We start from the raw sequence: 19,812 nt of genomic DNA, 5'->3' as shown, positions 1-19,812 counted from the left end.
ATTTGAAGATGGGTAGAAGGAAACTGGAGTATCAGTAGAAGGGTTTAGAAATTGTTTTCCGATTCTGTATCATTTTTAATTTTCAAAGAAATAAAAAAAAAGTCCAGTAATATTAATATTTCCAATCAAAATTCGAGTCTTCTAAGCACCCCATTTATCATGTTTACTAAATTTCCAAGAAGCAAATTTCTAGGCTATAAAATTAAAAATGTAGGTTATTTAGGTTCCTTCCTACTCCTGAAAATAATGGCAGTTTACTTAAGGATAAATATCAGGAATTACGATTTTCTCAAAAACAGCTCCATCAATTTCGTTTAGTTCATAAATCAGTTTTTCAGAAACAACCAGATCATATAATATAAATAATTTCTCTGGGAAAGATCGAGACGGGATAGTTTACTCTTCGGGAGTTTTTTCGGACTCTTCTCAAAAACGATTCAGGCAATTTTATTCTTATTTCATAAATAAATCTTTCATTAATAACCTGACAATATGGTATAACTCATTTGTGCTGAAAAAATATACAAGGAGTAGTATATTATTAAGGGTTTTTTTTTTCGGACGATTTTGTTAACGACTAAGGCGACTTTGTTCATACTTCATAAAAAACGACTAAGGCGACTTTGTTCATACTTCATAAAAAACGACTAAGGCGACTTTATTCATACTTCATAAAAAACGACTAAGGCGACTTTGTTCATACTTCATAAAAAACGACTAAGGCGACTTTGTTCATACTTCATAAAAAACGACTAAGGCGACTTTGTTCATACTTCATAAAAACGACTAAGGCGACTTTGTTCATACTTCATAAAAAACGACTAAGGCGACTTTGTTCATACTTCATAAAAAACGACTAAGGCGACTTTGTTCATACTTCATAAAAACGACTAAGGCGACTTTGTTCCTACATCATAAAAAACGACTAAGGCGACTTTGTTCATACTTCATAAAAAACGACTAAGGCGACTTTGTTCATACTTCATAAAAACGACTAAGGCGACTTTGTTCATACTTCATAAAAACGACTAAGGCGACTTTGTTCATACTTCATAAAAAACGACTAAGGCGACTTTGTTCATACTTCATAAAAACGACTAAGGCGACTTTGTTCATACTTCATAAAAAACGACTAAGGCGACTTTGTTCATACTTCATAAAAAACGACTAAGGCGACTTTGTTCATACTTCATAAAAACGACTAAGGCGACTTTGTTCCTACATCATAAAAAACGACTAAGGCGACTTTGTTCATACTTCATAAAAAACGACTAAGGCGACTTTGTTCATACTTCATAAAAACGACTAAGGCGACTTTGTTCATACTTCATAAAAACGACTAAGGCGACTTTGTTCATACTTCATAAAAACGACTAAGGCGACTTTGTTCATACTTCATAAAAACGACTAAGGCGACTTTGTTCATACTTCATAAAAACGACTAAGGCGATTTTGTTCATACTTCATAAATAAATATTTCGTTAACAACCTGGCAATATTGTATAACTTGTTTGACTTGAAAAAATCTACGAAAGTAAGTCGGGGACGGCGGCTCAGTGGCAGAGCGTTTCCGTGGGGTTCTGTGGTGCGTGGGGTCCCTGATTCGATCCCTGGCGAAGTAAGTTTGTGATGGACAACATTGTGTCCGTTGGTTTCCTCGGAGTACTCCCGTTTCCTCCCCTCGTGTTCGGTCAAAACATTATTTGAAAATATACGCGAATGGTGTTCACAAACATAAGTCTCTATTTAATCACCTCTGAAGAGTCCATGAATTTTTCTTCTTTATTAATGGATCTATTGACACTTTATTCGCGAAATCTATGAAACAAGTCGAATTCTATGTAGGAATAGACAAATTTACAAACTGAACTCCCTTGTGGCTACATGGTTAGCGTACGCGTCTTTGTCACGGGAGATCTGGGTTCAATTCCTGCCGGGAACTCATATGGTTCGAATCCCACGTTAAGCTATACATTCACGTCTCATATAGCCTCGGTGCTGAAAGGGACGGTAAACTGCAAGTCAACCAGTGAAATTTACAAACTTGCCTACATAGATGTATGTATCTATATATTAAAATGCTACGCGAGGTTAATACCGTATGTTTGTGGCCAGTTTTTTTGACAGAGATATCTCAGAAACTACAAGCTTTAGAAAGGTGCCGTTTTCTCTGGTAAATTTCAAATTTTGTGTAGATTGCCCAGTTCTAATTGAATATTTTTTTAAAAAATGGCCGTTATTTCTTTACATTTTTTAGGGGCACACTGAAAGTGTTGAAATTTAAAAAATGAAGTATTGTATCCTATGAGTTATACATTCCAGCACCACAGAAGTATATATGAGGTTAATATATCTCTGAGGCGTTTGTTTCATGGCCAAATGACAATGAAAAACGAAGGATAACCATTGCTCCAGTTTAAAATGACTCTTTATTGTTTGGCGTGTTTTGCCCAATGAACACCATATATTACTGACATAATTAATTGTGTGTGTAATGTATTTGCTTATTACATACTGTATGCAGAAGAAAGAAAACACTGATCATACATAAATTAGAAACTCCAACTGGAAGTAGTCTCAAATCTTGCAAACAGTGTGAGATATTGAAAAATCTCCCATTTATGGTACCTCTTGCCTTCTTTTATCAAGACATCTGTCACTTGAGTCGGTAAAGGGACATTTACAGATATTGTGAGAAATGACAAGGAGATTCATGCTCATATGTGAATGATGCGCTGTGTAATGAGCGCAGGTTCAGCTAGTATGTATGAAAGAACCCACCTTCTTTGTAGCAGTAACTTTTATTTTATTTTATTTTATTTTTCTTTTTAATCTAGAATTCAGCAAAAATCCTTAAGTGACGTCGTTGATGTTAACATTTTTATTTATTTCTTTTAAGTGCGCAAACGTTGGCCCAGCTGACTACAACTACGACGAAACAATCAGCACTCTACGGTACGCTAATCGAGCCAAGAATATTAAGAACAGAGCAAGAATCAATGAAGATCCTAAAGATGCGCTTCTTCGTCAGTTCCAGCAGGAAATTGAGGAGCTCAAGAGAAAACTGGCTGAAACAGGAGGAGGTGGGGGTGGTAAGTGAATATCTCGATGTAAATCACTATATATTGCGAGTGGTGATTATATTTAGAAATAACTGTAAGGAAAAAGCTTAGTACTCACCGCAGACCAAATGTTCATCTAAGAAATACTTTCGGAAATTACTATTTCTATCTTCAGCTTAGTAGTTGAAAAAAAGAAAATTTAAAAATGTGCAAGAAACCTTAATGGGTAAAAAGCCAGGTTAAAAGGAGTAAAAAGTATGAAATAAAGCATTTCTCGTCAAAGGAAAGTTGTAAACTTATTTGTTCACCACTCACTGATCAGTGTTACTGTTTTAGTATTTCGTTCCAAGCGGTGGAAATGTGTACTACAAAGATTACTTCAATTTTATTATTATCATTATTATTTCTTCTTCTTCTTCTACTACTACTACTACTACTACTACTACTACTACTACTACTACTACTACTACTACTACTACTACTACTACTACTACTACTACTACTACTACTACTACTACTACTACTACTACTACTACTACTACTACTACTACTACTACTACTACTACTACTACTACTACTACTACTACTACTACTACTACTACTACTACTACTACTACTACTACTACTACTACTACTACTACTACTACTACTACTACTACTACTACTACTACTACTACTACTACTACTACTACTACTACTACTACTACTACTACTACTACTACTACTACTACTACTACTACTACTACTACTACTACTACTACTACTACAGGAAATCGCCAGCCCCCGCCATCAACAGACAATAGAGGTTAGGACAGATAAATGGATTGGCGTCCCTCTGGTTCCACACAGCTATGCAAAGATTAACAAGATATTACAGAAGCATAATGTTAAGATTGCAGAGGTTCCCTCTAGATCAGTTGAGAAATATATAACAAGTTTCAAACAATAATTCACTGACCCCTAACAATGCAGTGATATCTATCTTGTAAAGTATCATTGCAACAAAACATACATAAGCCAAACGAAGAACAACGAGAATAGCCGAACACGTTCGTACATCAGAGTCCCGTAATCCAAGCACTTGTCCTGATTATCAGCACACCTTAAAGGAAACAGCTACAATATTCCTGTTAAAAAAAAAAAAAAAAAAAAAAATGGTTGCTTACAAGTATAGTCTTTCGTGGGAAAATAAGTATTCTCCAAACGTATCGGAACGTTTGGAAAGTTTTAGTTTTCCCATGGTAGGATATGTTGTTAAGTAAACATTTGAATCATCTTCTGATGCGTCTACGTAATTTCACACTATTCCTAATTCACGTTTGTTGAAGAAAACAATGACGTAACGTAGAATTAAAGAAGCCTATTATATTTATAAAGAGAGACCTGCACTTAATTTAGACACAGCAGGTGACATAAATACAATTTGGAGTGATCTTTTTGGCACATATTTTCACCGGTTGGAAAGAAACACTAAAACAATGAAGAAACATGTGTACAAACTTTTCTTTGACGAGAAGCGGTTTACTTCATATTATTTACTCCTTTTAACCTGGCGTTTTTCCCATCCATGTTTCTTGCCCATTTGTACATTTTCTATTTCGAACTGCTAAGCTCAAGATGGAAGTAGTAATTTCCGAAAGTACTTATTAGATGAACGTTTGGCTGCGGTGAGTAAGAAGCTTTTTACTTTTAGTTGTTTCATTTTGAGTTTTTGGCTTTCTTTCAGAGCTTTGTTCACGGAAGATAAAAACAGGAGGAGAAATAAAATCATTAGAAAAATAGTAGGAACGAACTCACCGAGGTGGAGCAATGCGAAGAAGCTGATGTTATTTTTGTTTTTCTGCCAGTATTGTATGAACGTTTTAATCATCGTGTCCAATTTACGAATTTTGGAGCGAAGAATGAAATAGAAAGACTTGTTTTTGAAAATGCGTTTTCTTTAAAAAATCCAAAGCTTAATATACATAAGGGTTGATTAAGGAAGGAATTGAAAACAGTAATTAAAAAGTAGCATCCATGAGCTGGCAATCTTCTCTTCCTGAACAAAAGAACACAAATTGAGCTACCATTTCACAGTGTGCTTCTCCACTATTTGATGTGTGACTGGCAACTAACACAAAGTATTCGTCGCACTGCTCTACCCCGATGGGTTTGTCTTATTATTGTCCTGATTGGTTTCATTGTTTCGCCTCCTCTTTTTATCCTTTGTGAACAAGACTCTAGGGAAGAGCCAAAAGTTAAGATGTGCGAAGGATTTTCAGGAATCATAATTGCATGCAAGTAAAAGAATCTGTTTGTAAGTTAAAAAGTAAATAAAATTTTAAGTAGTGTTTGGGTAATAATAGCGGAAGTTAATATATATTCAAGCATCCGAGTAATAATGTAATTGCACATGTTTCAATTGTAAATAGTCCTATGACCAATGCTATATAAGCATGACAGAAAGGAATAGATTGGCACGGGTAAAGGAACATATGAATGTTATCTGCTTTCTGTACGGGTACGAATGGTGTGCTTCACTAGGAACAGCGTGTTGTCATAGTGAAACATTATTAAAAATGTGGTAAAATGTACCGAAACAGTTCGCAAACTCCGTGGAATGTTTGCTCAACGTAAATTCACCGAATAGATTGACTGTAATGACGTTTCAATAAATTTTCACTGTGACAAAACCCTGTTCCGTTGTAAAGCGCTCCATTCCTACACGTTAAGAAAACAGATTACGATCATACGCTATACGGCGCTCTGTGACTTCTAACCACAAAAGACAACAGATCAAAATCGTTCTTTTCTATTCTATCAGGCCTTGTTTCCATTTTGTACTAATACACAATAACACACTGAGTAAGGTTATGTGATAATATGTTAAAAACAGTATCACGTAACAGTTTCAACACAATAACTGTGTCTTCATCAGACTTCCACTCCTTCTGGCTGCTTGGGAGATGGTCATCACTTATATATACTTTCCGGAGATCAACTTTTAATTAGGCTCTGATCCTTCATTAAAAAGTAACACTTGTGTGGCTTTCACTTTCACTTTTTAGCTGCACACGTGTCCAATTAAAAGTTTACTTTTTTCGCTGGATGTATTCTGTCCTCTAATTGTCCTTATTCTCCTTGTTAATTTTTTCTCTTTCTTTCTTCTTCCTTTTCATTTCTTCTTCTTTAAGCAGAATCTTCTCCCACTCTTTATTTATCGAGAATCCTGCATTCCAATTCATCACCTTGTCTCCTGCCTTTATAATCTCCCTTTCTTCCTGGCTTCCTTCCATTTTCTCACTAAACTTTCAGTGCTACCAATTTACTAGAACAGAAATGGCAGGCATTTCAAAAGTTGCGTTTTTTGTGGGACACCCCTTACATCAAAAATTCATAATAAAACTTCTTAAAAAATGTATTTTAAATCATAATACTACAAAATCAGACATTAAAACAGAAAAAAAAAAATATAAAAAATTGGAACAGCGGTCGTAAAAAGACTAAAAGAACAAAATATAAAAAGGACTTGCAAGTTCTATTCAGGAGCCAGGGCCGTGCCTTGGGAGGGGCGACGGCCCCGGGCGCCGAAGTAAGAGGGGCGAAAAATTCGGGAGAAAAATAAAAAAGATAGGAAAAATTGCTTTTAATATATGTATAGGGGCGCCGTCGTATACTCTCGCCCCAGGCGCTAATTTTCCACGGCACGACCCTGACACTAGCTCATGACTTATCGATAGGACAGTTCTCAAATCTTTTTTGTAAGAGAAAAATTTAACGTTAAATATGGATAGGAGGTAGAACATCATCATTACTAACCAAATTAGTCAACAGTTATAACGAAATATAATTAACTGAATTATTCAAAAAGTTTTTCTTTCTTCACTGGATTTTTAAAAACGAATATTCATCTCATAAAGAAATTATATTATAATGTCTATTGGGTAGAGACAATAACAGTTCGGGATTGACCCTTCACCGAATTTTATTTTATAAAAGAAATATTACAAAATGTCAATGTATAAAGAGAAATATATCAGAGTCTTTCCTTATAACAAGTAAGGTGAAGGAAGAAAATGCTTTGCACGGGAACCTTTTAGCTCATGGCAGCTTCCAGGGCGTCTGTATCGACTTCACGATACGGTATTGTGGTAACCTTCTTAGTTCATGCTATCCCCGGAGGTTTAGGTTGTAGTTAGGAATCCCCTTAACTCAGCGTTTCCCAACCAGTGTGCCGCGAGAAAATCGAAACAAATTATTAATTCTATAGAAACCAGATTGCAAGACATAGGGGAAAATGTATATTTGTATTTCACATTACTATGAACCTCTACTATAAATTTACAATTTTAAGTTTCATACTGTGTTACTTTTCTGTACATTTTTAATGTTGAAAAACGTATTTATCATTGTCATAACCATTATTGCAGACCATTTTGTAACTTGAAATTTTAACATATCATTCAATAAATTCAACAAAGCAAACATGCATACAAATTACCTACATTTGTGTTTTAAAAGTATAGGAGATTTGTTTATTTGTTGTTATTTAGTGATCTTCCCTTTTAGTGAAAGGTTAGATACAGTTTTCGAAAGAGAAAGTGGATTTTTAAAAACCCGAGTCCTATATTTCATTGCTATTGTTTTCTATTTTAAAATTAGAATAAAAAATAAGCATAATGATTTACCACGGGGGAAAGTTAGTGATCGAGCTTTCTTCCCTGTAAGAAGGAGATCAGTAATCACATTAAAATACCACGGTATTTTATATTTACAAATAAGGTTGGGAAACGCTGCCTTAACTCATGACAGCCTCCAAGGATTTGAGCAAGGTAGTACTCCTTCCTCCAGGGCGACCTCAGGAGCAGGTGTAGGTTAAGCGATCAGTGGTCAACTGATAGCTCTTTCCTCTTCGGGTCCATTTTTATAGATGATTTCTGGGTGGCTCGTTCCTCCTCGGGTCCGGTCGTGCTGGCTTAGTGTCTTCCTGTGTACTGTATGTGTATCGTCTGCTTGTATTGATGATTGTAAACAGTAGCACATGTGTATGGATAACATATACTCGCACTGAAAGGTGGGGATCCTTACAATATGTACAATTTCAAGGTGAAAGGGAATAACACGGATTTCTCCTTCGTGTATGTAACTTGGACACACATATGTAAATAATTACGTCCAAAATTCCTTTTGCGTATATATAATTAGTACCGTCAACTTTTCCGCTAGTGTGTGTAGGTGATCACCAAAAGGGAAAAAAGTAATTGTTGATTTTAGTGATTGGTTTCAAAAAAACTAAGTTAAATAACATGTAAAAAATCTTTGTAATGCCGGAGTTCTTTATGTAGTGTTTGGCAGTCGATGGCGACAGGATTGTTTGCCGAAATCATACCAGGAAATTAATCATCCAGTGGAATTCCCAGGGTACTATAAGGGTTAGTGGTTGTTGAGTTGTGGGTTTGTTTAATATGATTCTAAATTAAAGTTGTGATTGCAGGAAGTACTGAAACGGACACAGAGGAAGGAGAATCAACCGAGGAGGGAGGAGGCACCGATAAAGATATAGACAACATAATACAAGATAATGTATCGGAAGAGCCAAAGAAGGAGAAGAAAAAGCAGAAAAAGAACAAGAATAAGATACTCTCTGAGGATCAGATCGAGGAATTGAAGGTAAGATGGCTGAAAACTTTTTAAGTAAATTTTAAACCATTTTTAAGAGGCAAAAATAGTTGAGTTAGAAATACCGAAAGTAACATTTAAAAAAGAGAAAAGTGTCTTTTACGGGTCGTTAATAAGGAGCCAAGGAAAATCTTTCGTGTGATGTAAAAACTTGGACACTATGTAAAAGAAGATAAAACAAACCCGTTACTTTTGATGATAATAATATCATTTTAAGACCATTTGCGTAGTTTTATTGGGATCCTAATATTTCATTCATTTTGCTTGTTAGCTTCTTCGGAGGATTTCAACTTTTGAAACTTAAATCGAGTGGGGATTTACATTTTGCTTATTTAATCTCTCGCTCACCGATATTGTACTAGAAACAGCTTCTTAAAGTATTTATAAAACTTCCTAAGAACTTGGACGCTTACTTATGGAAGATGCTTGTATAGACTGATTAAGGAAATGGAAAACCACGATCAGGAATTCTGCTTATCATTCTACTTGCAAATTCCTGTAATTCCTGAATTTTCTTTAAACTTCCAAGCTTTCGACTCTTCTCTGAAAATATGTAAATCGTAATCTGGAACGCTCAGTAAATTCGTGCTCGCGAAATAACTGGGAAACCTGATGTAGAAGTATGACAGGTCAACGATGTAGATTTATCTAAAAATAGACAAACAGATATTTAGCTTTATATGTGTAAAATTGGTCTTTGGGTTTTCAGTTGTTCAGTGGGCTGGGCTGTTACATTTCTGAAATAGTCCAAGTAGCAATTTGGTTTCAGAAGATCCTTTCAATAAGTCCTTTACCTTCGTTAAGTGTATTCCTTCAAAGAATGTAGCCGTTCCTTCTGAACTTGCGAAGGAACAAAAAGGAACAATTGCTTGCAGAGAAAGTGGTACAATCGATATTTGATTTAATGTTTAATAAGTGCATATATATAGTAATTTTTCTTAATGGAAAGAATTAATAAACTTCCATTTGACTTTCAGGCTAAAATTTCATCCGACCGCATGCGATTAGCAGAGAGTAAGGATATGGTAGAAGAGGAGCGACAGAAATTAGCATCTGAATTGGAACAAAGCCAAAATGAACTTCAAAAAACTCAGTACGTTCATGATTTTCTTTCCTTTTCATTCATCATTTTTCTTAAATATAATAATAGCTTTTCGATATGTGCTCTGAGGATGCAATAGCTAACAGTATTTCCTCTGTATGTGGGTAAATGTAATTGGAATGAAAATTCGAAAAGAGAAATATACGGGACTGAGCCGGATAAAATCCAGGTCTCCACAATTCTATATCGATGCGCTAATATGATGGTGCCCATATAAGTGTATGTGGTTCGTGTCCTTTAGTTCCCTAGGAGGGTTTGGACATTTACAACAGTCCGGGATTCGATCCTCTACGATTTATACGTCTCCTTTAGATTTTAATAACAGTTTGGATCGTCCACCAAAGCCGACCATATAGCCACTGGACAACACGGTTCAGAGTTCGAGTCAGAACGTTCTGGGAAATCGACATAAAAGTTGATTTTAATTGTATTCTCAATGCCAATACAATTTAATAATGTGAAAATTATTACGTTGCATAGGCACTGGTTATTTGTGCTGAAAAGAAAAGTAAATTAAATTATTTCTTAAAACTAGAAAATGTAAATTTATACCATGATAATTATTTTGGTAAAGGATACTCAAGATTTCACTTTTCACTTTAATTAACAACACTAAAACAGCACAAACACATACTACTTTACATTTGGCACTTTAATTTGAATGATTGAATATGATAATGAAATATAGCATTAGGTCCAATTATTCGTATTGCAATCGCGGAAGGCGCGGTAGTCGCGGGTTACCGGTTGTATTTCACTACATCGTTATTTTCCATAATTTCGCACTGTCACTTTGCACTCACATTGATGCTGAAGAAAAATCATTTTTGGTGGTTCCAGGGGGGAAGTCCTGAAGGTTACGGGTTGCATTCCCTCTTCATCCATTTCGTCTTTTGTTCATAGACCAGAAACTTTACGCTGCTCTGCTGCTCCTCGTCGTTAAGACTATTTAGAAGTAACTATTACAGACGAACATTTTAAGGTTTCAATCTTTACTTTGAGACATTTTCATTGTTATTAACGCACTTTTAATATGTATTGTAGCATTGCACTTAACAACGTAAAAAGATGTATAATACTATACGCAGTCTTATGTGTTTACTTGTCCAGAACAGCCTTCATGGTAACAAACTGTTGTCACACCCGCCAATTGTCAGACTTACTTAACTTTTCTCCCCGTCTCCTCGCGTTTCTACGCAGTGGATCGGCTCACGATACAGTCTGGTGATGTCAAAGTTAAAAATAGTTATGACAACCCATATGCAGGAATTTTTAGAGACGAAGTTTGCTTCCTGCGCTGAATTTTAGCACCTTATTTGGGGAGACGAGAGGATCACCAAGATCTCCGTCGCAGACGCGACGCACACACACATATGCATATTCGTCTGTTTGCTGAGAGAAAAATTCTTGAGAGCGCTTTTATACGAGGTTCACTTAAAAATTAAAATTTTCTTCATTAATAATCGATGAACTAGATCGTATAGTTACACCCAGTCCGTTCCTTGAATAGGCACACGCCCTTCATTCCTATTGGACATCGACCTAAAAGTAAGCTGAGTAGCGTAATAAATGGAATAAATAACCGATTCTATACCATACCAATTCCCCTGTAGGTGTGACTTCAATGATATACAGAGTGAAAAATGCATAATCGGACTGGGATTCGAATTCAGGCTCCGGCTTAACGTGCCGATACTAAGCATTACACTACCCAGTTCGTTTCTTGAACAACCATTCGTTCTGTCTCACTCTTGGAGTCGGTGTTCAGTCACTCAGAGACTACATGGACTCCTGCTGTGTTTAGATAACCCAGTGTCTTAAGTAACGGACTGGGTTGGGTAGCGTAGTGGCTAACGTATCGCCACGGTAAACCGAAGAGACAGGCTCGAATCTCGGTTCAATCCTACATTTTTAATTCTTTGTATATCATGGTAGCGTAGTGATTAGATTGGCATAGTAAGCCAAAGTCGTGGGATCGCTTTATGATAAACTTTTATATATATATTATTCATAATGCATTCATGGACAAATTCAGAAAGCTACTAAACGTTAAAACATATTCGAACTTCATTGAACATTTATTATTTTTTCTGCTTTATTATTAGAATTGTCTGATGAGAAAATTTGAATATCCGCTTTCCCACGGACGTTCCTCCGCTACCATTCTGTATGAAAAATGTAATTTTTCAGCCAATTAAAGTAGCTCTTACGTATTATTCATTTTATGTCTTTGGCTGTGAGTAATACTGAGCACGCACAGGAGACCAAAACCTGTGTTCGTAACCATTCCCCCCAACGCTTTACAAGAACTCGGCAAGTTAAACGAAATTGCTCCTTTATGCTGTATTAAGTATTTCCACCACATTATATACATAAGATATTGAACCAAGGTAATGCTAGATGTAACTGCAATTATGTCTTAATTGAAATAATATAATATATAATGTTGTACTAAATTTTGAATTTTCTTGATTCCTCTCTTAGGATAGTTTACATGCGCTCCTATGGTATGTTGCATATTCGGGATTCGCACATTTAATTATTGTGTGAGGTCTCGGGTTCAAACCCTGCTCCAGCCAAGTGAACTTTGTGGTGGACAAACACCATGTGCGTGGGTTTTCTCGGGGTTCTCTCGTTTCTTCATTCCACCATTTCATTCATCTCTCATCATCACCGTCTCCTTTAGCCTAACCGGCATAACCGTGGGACGTAAAACTCGAAGATTTCATTTCATTTCAAGTATTGTGTGATGTCATAATAAATGTATCGTATAGTTTCTTACAAGTAGTGCTGAATGCAGGAAACTGCTAAAAAGATTGATCCTTAAAAAGTATTAAATTTGGTATTTTTAACACCTAGATTGTGCAGTGGAAGCATCCTTCTGCCTTTGCTATATCTAGTGCGTATTGCCGGAATGTCCGCTGGACGCCTTAAAATCTACTATATCTGGTTAAACTTTAGCGGGAATTTTTACAACTATAAAAAAAAAAAGGCCGATTATATAGCTTTACAGCTCAATTTCGAACTTCGCTCTTTTCGAATTTTAATTAAATTGGTATCTATAAGATGTGTGGTTATGGAATAACAGTTGATTACGCTTAGTTTCTCATCTAACAAGGAAGGGTCACGCAGTGGCTCCGCTGAGATCCGAACGAGACAATTGTGTTTGCATTTGATGTTATAATTAGACGAATCCCAAAGTTATACGTGCCACCGGGCGGAATATCGTGAGTTACAACATATTTTGTAATATAAAAGCTACAAAGCTGGCAGAATAGTTTGAACCGAGTCATTTGTTCGGAAACAGTTGGGTAAATGGAAAACTCGGACAATACGTATCCCATCATTTTCAACGACAAACATTTTTGGGGTAAAAACTTTGTCCCAGGGTCCCCCGCAGGGTCCCAGACGGGGTCCAACTCAAAATTTTCAAATGGCAAGGGGGGTTAAGTGGCACATCATTTGAAAGCTGTTATAAAATGAAAGAAAATGCAGCAAGTCTCGTCTCTCTACGACAACCCTGTGCAAAATGGCGGTGGGTCAAAATGTAAACAAAAACTTAATTGAAAAGTCTATGGTTACCCCTATAAATCGGAAAAGGTGAGACAAATATGAAAATAGGAAAGGGAGTGTGGCATTATTTTCAAAGTACAACAATTTTGTTGCGCTTTTGTACATTTTGCATATTTTAGTCATTTACTAATCAACATTAATGCCAAATTTGTTTTCGTAGCTTCAGCATTTTGGTATGCTTATTCTTTCGATATAGGTTTTAAGCGGCCCTCTTGGATTCAAGGTGGCCATCGATTTTCAATTAAGCTTTTGTTTACATTTTGACCCACCGCAATTTTGGACAGGGTTGTCGTAGAAAGTCGAGACGTCCTCCATCTTCTTTCACTTAACAACAGCTTTCAAACGATGTCGTACCTCTCTTGCCATTTAAAATTTTTTAGTTGGACCTCACCTGGGACCATGTGGGGACCCTGGGACAAGACGTTTTCACTTAAATCGTTGTACTTTGAAAATAATGCCACACATCCTTTCCTGTTTTCACATTTGTCTTACCGTTTCCGATTTATAGGGGTAACCATGGACTTTTCAATTAAGTTTTTGTTTACACTTTGACACGTCGCCATTTTGCACACAGTTGTTGTAAAGAGTCGAGACTTGCTGCATTTTCTTTCATTTTACAAAAGCTTTCAAATGATGTGCCCTTTAACCCCCTTGCCATTTGAAAATTTTGAGTTGGACCCCGTCTGGGACCCTGCGGGGGACCCTGGGACAAAGTTTTTACTCCAAAAATGTTTGTCGTTGAAAATGATGGGATACGTGTTGGCCGAATTTTCCACTTACCCAACCGTTTCCGAACAAATGACTCGGTTCAAACTATTCTAACAGGTATTTTTTTGTAGTTCTTACATTACAAAATATGTTGTAACTCACGATATTCCGCTCGGTGGCACGTATAACTTTGGAATTCATCTAGTTATAACATATCAAATGCAAACACAATTGTCTCGTTCGGATCTCAGCGGAGCCACTGCGTGACCCTTCCTTGTAAGAAATGTAATATGTTCAATATTTTGACTGAAAATCATTAGAGTTGATCACGAAAGATAGAGTGAAACTTGTTGAAGGTGTTCGGAAGAGAAATAGGCTATGGAGATTTCCATAAGCTTAGTAATTCATAGTAAGATGGCCTTTTATTCTTTAAAATTGGTAGTTAGATATTCATTGTTTTCAAATATTGTGCTTTATATATATATATATTGTAATTATTAACACCGTATCTGATACCTAAGTTTGCATGGTCATAATTTTTTGTTTTAAGGAAAATTGATTTTTAAAGAATGTAGAGTTCTTAAATATTCGGAAACATCTGTACTTTTGACGAACCTAATGTATTAATTAATTCTGGATGCCTGTATAGGACTCCAACAGTCCGTCATGACCTCAATCTATCGAAAAGACATTCTTCGTTTTGATGCGGATCCAGAGAATATCCAACAAGATCCAGATGCGGATCCAACAAGAACCAGATGCGGATCCACATGAATAAAGCGTCTACCTGTCTTCTCGGGTTTTAGGATTTAGATTTCTGGGCTTTCAGCATCTATGGCCATGTTAGCCCGTCACGTTTGAAGGATGACTTCCCTCGGCGAGCACACTATCCGGAAAAAAGAGAAGGGAGGAAGCGACGTGTGGCCTATATGTTAGGTACCACCCCGGCATTTGCCTGGTGTAAATGAGGAAAACCCGGGAAAACCTCATTCAGGATGGCTGGTCTGAAAAAGCTTTTTCCACTTTTTCGACTGAGTGCCCCCACCGGGAATCGAACCCAGGACCGTCGCACCGAAGGCAAGAGCGTTAGCGACTACGCTACGCAGGGCCACTCCTCGGGTTTTATCATGACATGAAGCAGGAAACTGGAATCCATGTTATTTCCTTTTGTAACATTCTTTGTCAAAGTTTTGACACCAGATCAATTGATTTTTGCGTATTTAGACTGTTAACATGACGTCTACAACATCGTCGTCACTGCTTATGGAAAACTGAAAGAAATAATGGGATAGAATTCCTATGCATGTGATCTAACGTAATTTATTGCGGTGGCGAGCGAAAGTTCAGATGACAAATTGTCAGTGCTGTTGGCCCAATAGAACACCACCGAGGTTTCCCATAAAGTAAATATCCTTCAAAGCGAGCCCAATATAAGGTGTGTAGTGGAGGGGATTGTCAGGGCTAGTAGCTCAGATGCAACTTAATACCAGATGAGATGATCGGAGATAAAAGCTGACAAATCTCCCATGCATCGTAAATAATACCAGATTATGCTTAGAGGTGCATAAATCAAACTGAAGAATTAAAAAAATGTGAAAACAGATTAGAATGGTTGAGGATGAAAATGGGTGAAATAACAAACAAGAAGGTCGTGTCCGTGGGTTTCCTCGGAGTACTCCCTTTCGCCCCACATTCTCATTCCACCAATTTTTTTCATCATCATTCACTTGCCTTAATCATCGTCTTCCTTAGATTAAAAAGCATAATCATGGGACAATAAATTGGAATATTTCATTTCATTACAAGAAGAGGCTAACTATATGAAAAGAATAACGAGCACAGTACCTCTTTAATGTACGTCTTCGGTGACATGGAAGATAGTGACGTGCTTGCGGCTAGGCAGACGGGTCTCATATTTAGACGATGCATCGTAAGATGTAATCCATGGTTTTAGAATGGTTTATCCTGTGTGCAGCATAGAAATGATGGTAGTGGTGCTCTGTCAAATACCAGTTACGGAAACTCGACTTGATTTGTGCCCATATCGGAGATGATTATTTTTGAGGCGTTGAACCTCGACAAATACTAGTAGCAGTTCCTCAACCTAGAGACAGTCTCTTGTTTCCAAGGGGCACAGTGTGTACTTGTGCACCTCACCAACGATCAATCGACATTCAGCGACAACTACTCTGGTCGATTGATTTTGTTCGGATCATCGAGTGACGTATATGTTCAATTACTTTTGAGAAATGTATGTCCCGGGAGAACAGACGTGTCTCAGTGGAATGTAGTTTCAAAAGAAAAAGGATTGAACCTATTATTTTATTTTCATTATTTTACAAGCTGATGAAACGAAGGTAATTTTACAAATGTTTTGGTTGTCAGAGTATGACACTAATAAAAAGTTTTAAAATGAAGTGATCGTTTTGAATTGTGAATAAATGTTTACATTGTTCCTGAAAACTTAAATAACCAAACGAAGTAAATTGCAGGGACAGACGGGTATCTTCACAAAAGCGACAAACGTTCAATGTTACCAAGGAACAAAAGAAACGTGAAATATAAGGGTTCTATTTGCGTATGGGCTATGTACGTTATATGCATTTTTGCTATTCAACTTTTTATCTTAATGTTACTTCTTTCCAATAGGAGCGATAAGGAGATGCTACGGGATAAGCTGAGAAATCTTGAGCGGAAGATTCTGATTGGTGGAGAAAACTTGCTGGAGAAAGCAGAACAACAGGAAATGTTGTTGCAGGCGTCAGCTAAGGAATTGGAGGATAGGCGACAGAAAGAAGCGCAGCTAAGACACAAATTACAGCAGAAAGAGGTAGGTTAAAGTACCTTCGACTGATTTGTAACATGTGATATTTTTGACCCATAGTAATACCTAACGGTAATATTGACAGACTAAAACGTGGCCTACGCGAACAATAAAATTTTGTTGTTTACTCATGATGTATTCTATTTAAAAGAAAGAAGAAAAAACAGATAAACGAAATTGCTGTGTTTAAACATATGATTGTTATTAACAACAGCTGCATCTTATAATCGGTTGCTTGGCAAAATTTGTTACAATTTGAAAAATTATCGAAACTGCCAAGACCTAATCAAACTTGACTAGATAATATTATAGTTTTCAAAATAACGAATGCATACCCTAACTTCTTTATTTTCTTGGAGACTTGTGGACAGGTACGTGAAGAATACATTAATTCCATGAATATGTGTAGTGGTTGAATATGCACAAAAAAAAAAAAAAAAAATGTCCGGGTCATTTTGATTCGATTTTGGCGTTCCGAGAATTTATTTATGAACTGATACTTGGTTAGACTAATAGCAGAAGATTCAGCTATTTATGGTATTCCCAAGAATGAGTATATATTTCCAGAAACAACAAAATGCCAGCGATGCAGTCATCAGCAAAAGAAAATCTGCATAATAAGATGCATGCGGAAGTTTATGCCACAGAAAATTCTTCAAATACTAATCAAAATGCATCATCTTTATTCAAGGAAAAAATATATCACTAGTTACGAACTAAATTAAATTCGAAGTGAAGTGTACATTTACAATACACATGACTCATAATCGATCCTTCATTAAACGAAATATCTCCGTCGCTTGACATTCCTCTGACATAAAAAGTGGGTGACTGTTGGCTGATTCGACTTGGATGGATTATGGATGGTAAATGCCATGTTCAAACTAGTGGTGGGCACAAAAACCGGTTTCGGTTTTCTTCAAAACCGGTTCGGTTTTTCACCGAAACCGGTTATCGGATTTCTCCAAAACCGGTTCGGTTTTTTACCTGGTCCGGTTTCGGTTTTCTTCAAACCCGATTCCGTTTTGAAAAATTATATTGACCGCGAAAGATTAAGATGTTGCGCTCAGCCAACAGAGGGCTATTCTACAGATCAAAATAGAGTGAAAGTGCTATATAATGATATGCCCTCTGGAACCTACTTCAGCTGCAATGGGGAATCAAAAATTTCATTATGTGGCAACGTCATAAATTAATTTGGAACGATTAGCATTGCTTTACAAATTCATCAGCTGATACATCGATTGTTACGTTAATAGATGGTGCTAGTGTCAACGTCCATCGACTTGAACTGCCGTCTGGAAAGAATCGATGTAACTGTTTTATGGATTGATAGACAGGCCAGGGCAGGTGGGCAGGAATTCCTGCCGAGGCACTCTCTAAATATTTATTTTTATTGAACGAATTGGCAGATAAGCATAACTTTGCCATTTTACACAGGGAAATGTTAACATACAGGGAAAAAAAGAACAAGACAAAAAAATAGTGTCAACAAATAATGCAAAAGTAATATTATTTCGCCAAAACTCATTTAATTGCTAGGGGCCGCGGTGGCTCAGTGGTAGAGCGTTCACCTCTAGTGCTTGGGGTCCCGGGTTCGATCCTAGTCCTCGCCAAGTGAACTTTGTGATGGACAAACACCGTGTGCGTGAGTTTTCTCGAGGTTCTCCCGTTTCCTCCCACTTTCTTCATTTCACCATTTCATTCATTTCTCATAATCACCGTCTCCTTTAGCCTAACCGGCATAACCGTGGGACGTAAAACTCAAAGATTTCATTTCATTTAATTGCTTTTTTAAACACCGGGTAGCTCGTAAAAATGTCCGTATACAAGATGTTCTTAAATGATCGTAACAGTTCGGCATTCTGAAAAAAAAAATACTTTTATTATAAATCTTCTTTGGAGCCTATTAAGAATATATTTCAACAATATGAAAAATGGGACCCCAGCATTATATTGTCTAAATATGTATTTGGGCCACATAAATTTATGAGACTGACTTTTATAAAGTTCTGCTGGGACCCTCTGTTAGTCGTTTGACAAGTTATGGTAACACCAAAAAGAAACAGAATGGTCCCCACCCTGGAGCCCCATTACCACGCTTTAATGGAGCTGACAGCTTTATGAAGAAAAGCCACCCCTCATCGCAAAGGTTTTACAAGATTCTGTAATTTAGTATATTTTGTGAGACTCTTACATGGTACATGAAAAATGAAGATGGGGCCCCCGAATGAGGCTCCTGCCGGGGCCCTGTATTCCCCAGTCCGAGACTGTTGATAGATAAACTGTATGGTTTATTTGCAGCGTTGCCACACTACAATTTGCATGTTCAGGCGAGGACCCGAAAGGTATACCGTTATATATATATATATATATATAATCACAGTTTTTCATCTCCCAGCAAAGATAAGTTTTAAATTATTTACAAACTTTATTGCTTTCTAGGCCGAACGAGTTGATATTGAGGAGCGTTATTCTAGTTTGCAAGAAGAGGCGGCCGGGAAGACGAAGAAATTGAAGAAAGTGTGGACAATGCTTTTATCTGCACGCGCTGAATTATCGGACCTTCAGCAAGAGAATCAACGAGAAATGGAAGGACTTTTAGACAACATTCGTCAGTTGTCGAGAGAATCTCGGCTTCAATCCATCATCATTGACAGCTACATTCCACGAGAATATCAGGTAATTTATATGGAAGGGCATTCTGTAAACTCAACTAAACCTGTCACATTTATTTTGTGAAGTTCCCTAAAGTTAATGTTGTTAATTTCATTCCTGATTGTTTTCTCCGAGTGCTCTTCGACAGTTTCTATGCACCCTGTCCTTTAGGTGGCCCCAAGGCTCTTTCAACAAGGTGGCACTACATGTCACTCATTCAAGGCCCC

At 36.8% G+C, this 19,812-nt stretch overlaps 1 protein-coding gene across 3 annotated transcripts in view; it reads left to right on the top strand.

Moving 5' to 3' along the window:
* Positions 1-19,609, top strand: part of Klp64D (kinesin-like protein 64D) — a gene marked incomplete at its 3' end in the record, with an annotated part of 94,676 nt that extends 75,067 nt beyond the window's left edge. For 2 of the 3 annotated variants that reach the window (XM_081752660.1, XM_081752659.1), the window contains 5 exon segments: positions 2,900-3,092; positions 8,536-8,711; positions 9,698-9,813; positions 16,753-16,933; positions 19,373-19,609. In XM_081752660.1, the coding sequence (XP_081608786.1) occupies positions 2,900-3,092; positions 8,536-8,711; positions 9,698-9,813; positions 16,753-16,933; positions 19,373-19,609 (903 nt within the window). 3 annotated transcript variants of the gene reach the window in all.
* Positions 19,610-19,812: the final 203 nt, after the last annotated feature.

This window comes from Thermobia domestica, chromosome 3, assembly GCF_964235325.1.
Source record: "Thermobia domestica chromosome 3, izTheDome1.hap1.1, whole genome shotgun sequence".
In the NCBI taxonomy this organism is placed as follows: Eukaryota; Metazoa; Arthropoda; class Insecta; order Zygentoma; family Lepismatidae; genus Thermobia; species Thermobia domestica.
This window is presented reverse-complemented; position numbering and strand designations above follow the sequence as displayed.